This window comes from Balaenoptera ricei, chromosome 3 (assembly GCF_028023285.1).
Source record: "Balaenoptera ricei isolate mBalRic1 chromosome 3, mBalRic1.hap2, whole genome shotgun sequence".
Classification (NCBI taxonomy): Eukaryota; Metazoa; Chordata; class Mammalia; order Artiodactyla; family Balaenopteridae; genus Balaenoptera; species Balaenoptera ricei.
Genome location: NC_082641.1, coordinates 128,062,256 through 128,073,795, shown reverse-complemented (window position 1 = coordinate 128,073,795; position 11,540 = coordinate 128,062,256). Strand labels below are relative to the sequence as shown.

At 40.5% G+C, this 11,540-nt stretch overlaps 1 protein-coding gene across 1 annotated transcript; it reads right to left on the bottom strand.

Annotated features, from left to right (window-relative positions):
* Positions 1-526: 526 nt before the first annotated feature.
* On the bottom strand, positions 527-9,669 carry LOC132362649 (zinc finger protein 182-like). Its single transcript, XM_059917522.1, has 5 exons — positions 9,593-9,669; positions 7,501-7,545; positions 6,629-6,755; positions 6,243-6,338; positions 527-1,866 (listed from the first exon to the last, which is right to left on the bottom strand). Exons 1-5 carry the CDS (start codon positions 9,599-9,601, stop codon positions 938-940), a joined length of 1,206 nt encoding a protein of 401 aa, XP_059773505.1. The 5' UTR covers positions 9,602-9,669; the 3' UTR covers positions 527-937.
* Positions 9,670-11,540: the final 1,871 nt, after the last annotated feature.

The following is an 11,540-nucleotide window of genomic DNA, read 5'->3' as shown; positions in this document are numbered from 1 at the left end:
AGGGGACAATAACAGTATATAAAAAGGGGGTAACTTAGTCACCAAAAACAACTATGTAAATTGTAGTGAGTGTTGTAAGAGGCCATGGCTATTTTCTTTTGCTCACTCTCATATGATATCTATCTCATATATACTTTATGTAAATAACAATACATTTACACACTCTTATCACTGATCAAGAAGTAGCAGGAGTCTTTTATATATGCCAACAAACAACAGGAAAAACGTTTATTTTATACTTTAGAATTCTTATTTAGGAGGCCCTATGTTTTGTTACAATTCATACTTTGTTAAAAGAAGAAAAAAATAGGGAATTCCCTGGTGGTCCAGTGGTTAGGACTCTGCACTTTCACTGCCATGGCCTGGGTTCAATCTCTGGTTGGGGAACGAAGATCCCGCAAGCTGTGCAGCACAGCCAAAAAATAAAAAAAATTATAAATAATTAAAAAAAGAAAAAATAGTATTATTTAATGTGGAAAATAATTGGTAATGTCATTCTACATATATAATACTTATTTTATATTCATAATTGTTAGCTTCACGTAAGCAATTCCAATACCTATATGATTTACATTATGTGATGCATAGTGTAATGTAGAACAGTTTGGAATATAATGCTTTCATACTTTGCATACTGTCCATAAATGATTTTCTAATTTTGTTTTGACTAGCCCACTTATTAATATTTCAAGTCTTTGTAGTCCACAGTAAGCATTTATCCTTAACAAGGAGGTGTACTTTCTGTAATATCTTCTAGAAATACTTTGGCATCACATCTGAAATATGAGTTCTACAGAAACATAGCTACATACTTTTCTAAATTTGTTGAATAGGCTTCTTCTTAAGACTTCTTGATACATAATAAGGTTTGATTTCCAATGAAGGCTTTCTGTCACTGTAATTTTTAGTTGAAAATATTCCCACATTACTTTCTCTTTTAAGAAACTTTTTCTTTATGAGTCCTCTTATGGCGACAGAGGGCTGAGCTATGTCTGAAGGCTTTCCCACATTGATTGCATTCATAGGGTTTTTCTCCTGTGTGAGTTCTGTGATGTATAATGAGGTCAGACTTCTCAGAAAAGGCTTTTTTACACTCATTACATTCATAAGGTTTCTCCCCAGTATGGATTTTCTTATGTCTAATAAGGCAGGACACTTCACTGAAAGCTCTCTCACACCTGGTACACACATAAGGTTTCTCTCCTGTGTGTATTCTCCGATGTACAAAGAGGTATGACTTCATGCTGAAGGCTCTCCCACATTCATCGCACACATAGGGTTTCTCCCCAGTATGAGTTCTCTGGTGAATACTGAGGTGTGATTTTTGGAAAAATGCTTTCCCACACTCATTACACTCATAGGGTTTCTCCCCAGTGTGTATTCTCTGATGTTCAATGAGGTGTGATTTATGGGAGAAAGCTTTTCTACATTCAGTACACTCATAAGGTTTCTCTAGAATATGGCTTCTCAGATGTATAACGAGATTTGATTTCTTGCTGAAGCCTTTCCCACACTCAGTACATACAAAGGGCTTTTCTCCTGTATGAGTTCTCTTATGTATAATGAGGTCTGACTTCTGGAAGAAGACTTTTCCACATTCACTACATTCATTCTTTCTTGCATATCTTCTGTTACCACTAAATAAGTCTAAATAGTTAAAACTTCTATGATACGAGTCATGTCTTTGGAGTCTTTGTTTTGAAGAAACAAAGGCTGTGCTCAGATGACATCTATTTTTAAGTGCATTACAATTGTTACCCTTTTCCTCCGTCACAGTTTTCTGGTCAATGAATGCAACATGCCTGAAAAGTGTTCCTTGGTTCTCTTGGTGCCTCTCCATGTGGTCATCAACTTGCCAGACTTTTTCTAGAAGGAAGCATAATAAACTATATGTCGGTGAATATTTCTGCTAATGTATTATGACTCATAACTTTTTGCCCTATTGTGAGATTGAATCTTTACTTGCAGACCCAGTATCCATATCTAAAAGAAATACCAAGGCTAAAAGGAATCTATACCCCTGAGCTTAGCAGGAAAGCCACAACTTTTTAAAAAACTGTAGTAGTAGTAAAAGAACTAGATACTATGACAATGAACATAAATATATTTGACTATATGCATACAAGACTTTGTAAAATGGGGAGAAAAATGGAAATAATGCCAAGAAGTAGTAAAAAGGAACAAAGAAGAACAGCTGCTACAGGGTCAATGGGAGGAGCCCATCTAGGAGAAAAAGAAGTGACTAGGGTAAAATGGTGATTAGAGGAAATAAAGGAAGGATTGGATGAGCAACAGAGAGATTTGAGCTAGTGTCTCATCAACTCATTGTTGGATTGCTGTAGTTTAACCTTCACTTGTCTCTTTGCTTCCAGTGTCTTTGAGCTCTTGTCTATTCATCCAGCAGCATGAAACTGATTTTATAAAACCATCAATTCTACTTGTAAACAGGAACACTTTTGTAACCAGTATAATGGTAATTCATTCTTGTATAGGTGTGAGGGCGCAGGAATTCCTATGTCCAGTAAGAGGAAAATATGCCATAGGATAAGCCAAACTTGCCTCTGGATTAGAGTCACTGCTAAATTCTGATTACTGAGTGTATCATGTTATTCTACAATAGTTCATAGATACTGAATCAATCCTGACTTTTAAATGCTCTCCCTACCTTGCTCTCTACCTAACACAGAAGGAAAATGAATTGTCGTTAAGCACATGGGCTCTGAATCCAGATTACAATCTTAGTTTCATCACTAGTTAGATGTGTGGCACAGGTCAAGTTAATCTCTTTGGGCCTCAATTTCCCCTTGTATAAAAAAGGATAATAATAGCACCTATCTTACAGGGTTTTGTGAGGATTAAACGAGTCAATCGCTTTAAGTACTCAGAATACTGCCTAGCATGTAATGTTTCACTAGTTAGATATTATTATATTTATTATTACTGATCCTCAGACAGCTATGTGCTTGCCACTTTCTGCTTTATATCCTGTTTTCCAAGCTTCTGGATTCTATTAATGTAATCTTAAGCAGTAGATTTCTCACCCTGTATCTAAATTCCTATCAATCTTCATTTTCATCTATTGATATTTTATAAACTTCTGACAGTACCTGACTACTGTTACACTTATGCTACCTATATCCAGAGCAATTAAGGCACTCCTTGGCTCAGAATTTGACAATCCTACTGAGCTTCGTGGCCCAGTTCCCAACATGTAAGTCATCACTCTTTAAAGAAAGAAAGTGAGTAAATTTCTAATCTGTATCTACCACTGGAACCCCGCAGGCTTCAACACATAACTTTTATCCCAGTGATACTGTGATTTATAATAAGAAATATATATTTCATCTTTGTCCCTGTTTCTGGCACAGAGCTCCAAAAACTCTTGTAATTTCCTAAGTGATGACAGTCACAAAGGTGTCTTTTGTTATGTTAATAAGTGACTTATGGGAAGCATCTAAGGATGGGGGCTGGTTGCCAGTGGAGCCAACCATGTGATTACAGGGCTGGAACTTTCAGTTCCATGCCTCAACTTCCAGACAGGGGAGAGGGGCTGGAGGCTGAAGTACTCACCAGTGGCCAATGATTTAATCAATCATGCCTATGTAATGGAGCCTCCATAAAAACTCTAAAGGAGGGGGTTCAGAAAGTTCACAGGTTGGGGAACCAGAATGCTTTCATGTACCACCATGCTGGGCCCCAAACTCCATGAGGCCAGAAGTTCCTTGAGTTTGAACTTCTGGCCTCCACACCTATAAGACAATTAATTTCTGTTGTTTGTGGTAATTTTTAAATTGCAGCCCTAGGAAATTAACACAATGTTAAAAAAAAAAAAAAAAGACACTATGACAACGCAAAGGTGATGGTGGGGAGGCTAGAATGCTAGAGAAATGAAGATCAAAAACTCTAGGTCCAACCCCAGTGACTTTTTAGCTGAGATAGAAAAATCCATCTTAAAATGCACATGGAATCTCAAGGGACTCCAAGTAGTCAAACACTCCAAAAAAAGAACAAAGTTGGATAACTAACACTTCCTGATTTTAAAACATACTACAAAACCATAGTGATCAAAAACAGTGTGGTAATGACATAAAGACAGACAGATAGACCAATGGAATAGAATAGAGAGCCCAGAAATAAACCCTCATGTATATGGTTAAATGATTTTCTACGAGAGTACCAAGATCATTCAATGGGGAAAGGACAGTCTTTTCAATAAATGGTGCTAGGAAAACTGGATACCTACATGCAAAAGAATGAAGTTGTATCCTTATCTTACGTCATATACAAAAACTAACTGAAAATGGATCAAAGACTTAAAGAGCTAAAATGATAAAACACTTATTTGGGACTTCCCTCGTGGTGCAGTAGTTAAGGCTCTGCACTTCCACTGCAGGGGGTGCAGGTTCGATCCCTGATTGGGGAACTAATTTCCCACTTGACTGCAGCGTGGCCAAAAAAAAAAAAAATGATAAAACACTTAGATGAAAATACAGAAAAAAGCCTCATGGAGTTGGATTTGGCAATGATTTCTTGGATATAACACCAAAAGCATAGGCAACAAAAGAAAAAATAGGTAAACTGGATTTCATCAAAATTAAAACCTTTTGGGTGTCAAAGGACACTATTAAGAAAGTGAAAAGGCAACCCACAGAATGTGAGAAAATACTTGCAAATCATATATTTTGTAAAGGATTAATACCCAGAATATATAAAGAAACAACCCAGTTTTAAAATAGGCAAAGAGGGGCTTCCCTGGTGGCACAGTGTCTAAGAATCCACCTGCCAGTGCAGGGGACACGGGTTCGAGCCCTAGTCCGCGAAGATCCCACATACCACGGAGCAACTAAGCCCGTGTACCACAACTATTGAGCCTGCGCTCTAGAGCCCGCAAGCCACAACTACTGAAGCCCGTGCGCCTAGAGCCTGTGCTCTGCAACAAGACAAGCCACTGCAATGAGAAGCCCACGCACTGCAAGGAAGAGTAGCCCCCGCTCGCCACAACTAAAGAAAACCTGCACAGCAACAAAGACCCAGCACAGTCAAAAATAAAATAAAATAAAATAAATACATTAAAATAAAATAAAATAGGCAAAGAACTTGAATAGACACTTCTTCAAAGAAGATATACAAATGGCCAATAAGCACATGAAAAGATGCTCAACATCACTAATCACTAGGGAAATGCAAATCAAAACCATAATGAGATACCACTTCATACCAATTAGGATGACTATTTACTTAAAAAAACTAGAAAATAACAAGTGTTGGTGAGGATGTGGAGAAATTGGAACACTTGTGCATTGTGGTGGGAATGTAAAATTGTGCAGTAGCTGTGGAAAATATCATGGGAATTCCTTAAAAATGTAAATAGAGAATTACCACATGATCCAGCAATTTCCCTTCTGAGTATATACCTGAAAGAATTGAAAGCAGGGACTCAAACAGATATTTGTACACCAATGTTCAAAGAAGCATTATTCACAACAACTAAAAGGTAATAACTCAAAATGTTCACTGGTAGATGAATGGATAAATAAAATGTGGTATATACTACAATGGAATATTATTCAGCCATAAAAAGGAATGACACTCTGACACATGCTACAATATAGATGAACTTTGAGATATTATGGTAAGTGAAATAAATCAGACACAAGAGGACAAATATTCTAAGATTCCACTTATATGAGGTATCTAGAATAGTCAAATTCATAACTATAGAAAGTAGAATAGTGGGTACCAGTGGCTGGGGGAAGGTGGAACAGAGAGTTATTTTTTAATGGTTTCAGTTTGTAATGATGAAAGAGTTCTAGAGATGGATGGTGGTAATGGTCTCACAACAATGTGAATGTACTTAATACCACTAAACTGTACACTTAAAAATGCTTAAAATGGTAAATTTTATGTTGTCTATATTTTGCCACAATTTTAAAAAAGAGAAAAATATCTTCTCAAGGTCCTAAATGAAGTTGATAGGGATGACAGGCAGAATACACCTGAAGGAGAAAATGTAACTCTCTAACAGCCATGCAAAAAAACCACATTAATATGTGAAGGTGGTACACAGAAATGGTGTTCAGGTAGATATGAAACTTATGTTAACTGTCCCCAGTTATTTCCAAAGGTCCGAGGCCTTTAAGCAGAGAATCTGAAGCCTATTTCTCAAGGATGTCAGCCCTCATTAACCAACTGTGAACTTCATTTCATTCACTTCCATCCACACAACTCTTCACCTAACTCACCTGGGTATCTCCAACTTGAGATTTCTCTCTCCACCATCCATGGTTCTTCTCCTTGTTCCAATTTGTGGATCACAGCAGGCTTGATGGTTTTATATCCTGTCAATGAGAAATGATAAGGGATTTGGACCTAGCTACTTGGGCTTCAGGTCCTTTGAACTCTCAGCTTCATCAGGGACTGCCTGATAAAGGTGCTCATTTGTACCTTAAAAAGAGGTTTTTTAAACAAACGTGTAGCCATATCTCCCCAAAGATTGTCAGTTGTCATCAACTGAGACTCAGAGCCACACTAGTAAAAGTATTTCAGAGGGCTGGCAATTTGGAGCAACTGAGAAAGGAAAAGCAGTCAACCAGGCGCATACCAATCAACACTGGGAAATGGTCCTCACCCACTGAGATGAGGTTGATATAGTTCTCCAGCATCACGTCCCGGTACAGATCCCTCTGGGAAGGGTCCAGATACCGCCACTCCTCCTGGGTGAAACCCACAGCCACGTCCTTGAATGTTACTGGTCTCTGTAACAACACATTGCTATTCCAACTAAAATGATCTATAATGCATAAAATGGAAAAAAATGCATGGCAACTTGTTTCTAACCATGTTCATTAGTTGACAATGCTTCCCAAAATTTAGTCCCACTTCGTTTTTGGAGATATTACACTAAACTGGTCTCATTCTGTTTCTCCAGCACTGTGCTTTGATGCCTGTTTGTCTAGATTTATGTTCCATTTTGTGCATGACACAAAACTCATATTTGAAATACTTTATACTTGTGAAATAATTACCCATTAGGACATTCATTTAATAATAAGTCATTAAACAAATACTTACTGAGTACCCACTACATGTCCAGAACTGACTGTCCTAAATGCAAAGGATCAAATATCGGAAGCTGATCCAATTTGCCAATATGTCAAGCCATAGAAAAAATGCTTACTCAGTGTCAAAAGTTATACAATGAGAAGGCACTGTTCAAACCGCTCTTGATAAGCTTTTTCACGAAGAATAAAACACTTTAATTCTCAATGTTTTAAATTACAGTGTACTAAATATTTGTTTTTATTATTTTTCATTTCCCTATACTTGTATAACCAAGAGAGGATTCAATGTTTTGACAAAAAAGTTTAAGGTCACAGAATAATTGTAACCAATGGGGGAAATCTCATTGATTATTAAGATTGTTTTGAACTATTTCAGCTCATGTGGTCATTTTTATAATCCTGTACTACTGTTCCTGTATAGCAAAACAAACTAACTCACCTGGGACTTGGTCATTTTCTGTAACCCTTGGGTGAAGGCAGAGATCTATAAAGACAGAGATAGGTTTAAGAGAATGAGCCATGTGAGACCAGGTATGACCTGAAGATTCCAGAATCAGTGGTGTAATAAACCCTGACACAGGTGACCATAACAACCCATACACAGCTGCCTCAACAGTTGGGTTGAAGAAGCCACTGTGGGAGAATTTCCCTTGGGTCCTCCAGAATTCATTGAGAGAAAACCACAGATTTTTGCACTAAGATTTAGCTACAAGGATATCTGTTGTAGCACTTTTAAAAATACTTAAAGTTGGAACAAATTAAAGAACTGGTTAGTCAAATAGATATATACCCCCCCAAGTAAATGTGTAATCATCAAAAATGATGTTGTCAGAAATTTATCAAAATGTAAGTGGTAGTTGATGTACACCCTTCTCTGACCCTCTAGTCATGCACTCTGTGGACTCCAACCAGGGCTCTAGGAATAGAGACAGGCTACAGTTTGAAAGTAGGATGCACCAGTATTGGGTTCTCAGTGGGACCAAGGATCTAGGCAAAGACATCTATAGACTTGGAAATATAGTGTCCACATGGTGAGATTCATTCAACAGTCTGTCTGGAATCTGCCCCAGGGGAACTGAGGTGCAGGTCCCTGTGGTTTAAGCTGAGGAGGAGCAGAGTTCAGTCAAATGCTGTGTTTTAGGCTGGGAGACATGTTGTAAAAAGTAGGAGAGTTGGAAACAAATATCTGGGCTTGAATTTACCTCCTGGCTATTTGACCTTGAGCAAGTCACTTCACCTTCCTGAGCCTCAGTAAAATTGGAAATAATACCTGTGTTGTACCAGTGACTTTACCCGCCCACCCCTTTTTAAATTAAGCTAACAAATATATTTTACAAAACAACCTAATGTTAATGTAGGGGTGTGTGTGTGTGCACACTCACGTCCATGCTAGCTGTTCCCTCTGGCCAGCACACACTTCCACTATTTCATCAAGACTTTCGTCAAATACCAAGGAGGCCTCCCAGTCTACCTAATTTAAAATTAACCCTTCTCCCATTTCCCTTAACCTGATCTACTTTTTCTTTGTGTATAACACATCACCTTCTAGTATACTACATAATTTACTGATTTTATTATGCTTATTGTTTACTGACTATCTCTACTTAACTAAAACTAAAATTTCATAAAGGCAGGGATTTTTGTCTGAATAGTCAATAGCCAGCACCAGGAACAGTGTTTGGCTCACAGATGCTCAAAAAAATAGTCATTGAAAAAAAATACATATGTAGCTATAGTAAGTTTCATAAAACAATGTCTATCACATGGGATACATATGTGATATTTTACAGTATTTTATTTTTTTAAATGTTCACATACAAGAGTACATACTATAGGATTCCATTTATATGATGTTCTAGAAAGGCAAAATTAAACTGTAGAAATTGGAAAACTGGTTGTTTCTCAGCATACGGGGGGAATGATTGACTGGGAAGGTTCAGAACTTTCTGGGGGATTAAAATGTTTTGTATTTTGATGGTGTGGTGGTTAAATGGGTGTATACAACAATTTTTACATTTTTATTCTCTGTAAGTTACGTGCAAATTATTCTATGTAAATTATAACCCAACTTTTAAAAACTACTGGCAAATAAAAATACTAGTCTTTACTAACTGAACAGATTTCATCACCCATACTCACGACCGTACTTGGTTTCAACCCATAGTTTGAAAAACTGACTTACAGGGTTGCTGTGGGGTGAAAGCTAGACACCTTTGGAAAAGCAGGTAGCATTCCACCGACAACAATTCAGACCTTCAGTAAAGCTTGGTTCTCTTTCCACACCCCGGAGGGCGCTCCGGGCGTTAACCACTTGTGCGCTCCGGCCACCGGTGGATGCGCTCCGGGTCGCCACACCTGCAGAGCCCCCGCATCACCCGATCCCCGACCCGCAAGAACGCAGTCCCGGGAGCCCGTCCACCCGGGGCTCACGGACTCGGGCTGGGAAGGGTCACTGTAGCTTTTGACACACGCCGGTCCACGCCTCTACCCCGAAGTCCGACTGAGCCCTATTATTCCCCACCCCTTCATACCCACGCCATCTTCCTCTGCACGGCGCACCTCCAGCCCCGACCAAGGCCAGCCAGGGAGGGGCTTAACCTCTCGGGACTCACCCCCGCGCGGGGTCACTACCGTGAGGACTTGGAGGAAACACATGCGCAGAAGAAGCCGCCTCGCGCGGGGCTCGCTGAAGCGTGTGCCCTCCGACTGCAAACTACATCTCCCAGAATGCCCGCGCTGAGGTGCCGCACATGCGCAGCGAGAGGCCAGGCGCGCGTGAGGTGTGGTGCCGGCGCGTTCCACCTGATCCCAGCACTGCGTTTCCCGCCCTGGTCCCCAACCCACTTGCCGGCAAAAGGGCCACTGGGGGATGACGCAGAGGCTCACTGTGCCAGGAATCTTGCGGTGGCGTCCGTACCTACTCCGTTTTAAGAACTCACCCGGCAGGCTCGGCTTTCACTAGAAATTTGAGGACTTAACTCTGGAATTTGAGTTTGAGCCCAAGGCTTTTCGTTGTGGGCCTGTGAGTATGAAGTTACGACAAAATGGGAAATACATCTTACAGATTTAATTAAAATGCTTGCAAATGGAAGCTAACAGTGGTTGAAGTTAGTACTGACTGAGTGGGATAATTCCGAAGAACACAAACACAAATTTATATTGATTACACACATATGGTGACCAATAGCTAACTCGTCTGGGTAATATTTAAAGAGAAAAATTTGAAAAAGCTTGGAGACAGATTTCCTCCTCGGGGGAGTTCAGTATAAAGAAGGTGTGTTCCCGACCCTTTGGAGTCGGGCCCCAAGAAGGGTATACTTCAGAAGCAAAAGAAAGCTTTATTCTTTGGTCAAAGAATGGAGACGTGCAAACTGGTGCTGTAGAGCACACGTTCTCCTGGAAAGACCATTAGCGGGGCTACTTTATAGGGTTCTTGTCAGTGGCGGGCGGGGTGGAGATCTCCTGGGTGAGGGGCAGGCGTGTTGCTCACGCACCTCAGACTGAAGTGCCGGGTACAGCGTCTGCACAGGACCTGTTGCTGCCACCGCCATCTTGAATTGAATGTCGTGCGCAGGCTTCTGCTCACCTCAGGCCAGGCTGGGGTGTCCAGCACAGCGCTTCTGCTCTGGGAGCTCTAATGCGATGGGTTAGCTGCAAGGCCTCTGCACACGGCCCTCTACGGGCCAGTGAAACTCGACTAAGCACAAAAGAAGAGGTTAGACCTTATCACTTAGATTCCATCTTATTTTCCCCAGGGGACACTAGTGGCCTTTGCCAGTGGCAGATCCCCCCTCTTTCTTTTGACCTGCCCCTCATTCTTGACGGGTGCTGAGGGGCGAGGGAGGCTCTGTCTTCTGCAACTGCTTCCTGCCGAGTTTGGGTGTTGTCATAACCCCAGGTGGAGGAGCACAACTTCTCCCCTGCTGCCTTGAGATATGTTTGCTTGTTGACTGGCCTCAGCCCTGACTTTGTATCCCTGAGCGACCACCATTTGAAGTTTTATAGATTCTAATCTTTTGGAGACAAAGGACACCAGACAATTTAAACTACATGGCCCAAATATCAGCAAGAGGACAATGGTTCTTAAGGGGCCCAGGAAACGTAGAAACCAAGAATGCTGGGGAGGGCTTGTTTTACCCTGCTCCAGAATTTGTTCGGCCAGATTAGGCTGGCTGGCTTCTGTTAGCCAAGTTGGTTTTTCTAGTAGTCTGTCTACACTTTCTTCAATCAGGCCACTTGCACTGATGTAAAAAGCAACATGTTGTATTGACGTGCACAGACCCCCTCCCTGGTCAGCCAACAGATAATCTAGGGCAATCCAGTTATCCTAAAATCCCTATTGCTTGGCATATACAGTTACTTATCTTTTGCCTTTTTTCGGAAAAGAAGTTTTAGGTTGGAGAGAGGTTCACAAGAGTAGTGTGGAGCGGGGGGGTGGGGGATGGTGTCTGTTGTCTTGGGTTATTTCTCCAGAGGTTG

What these genes read in the sequence shown, in the direction of transcription:
- LOC132362649 (XM_059917522.1), bottom strand. An exon ending in TATCAACCTCATCTCAGTGG is followed by an intron (nt 6,339 to 6,628) that starts GTGAGGACCATT and finishes TCTCATTGACAG; the next exon opens with GATATAAAACCATCAAGCCT. An exon ending in CTCAAGTTGGAGATACCCAG is followed by an intron (nt 1,867 to 6,242) that starts GTGAGTTAGGTG and finishes GCTTCCTTCTAG; the next exon opens with AAAAAGTCTGGCAAGTTGAT.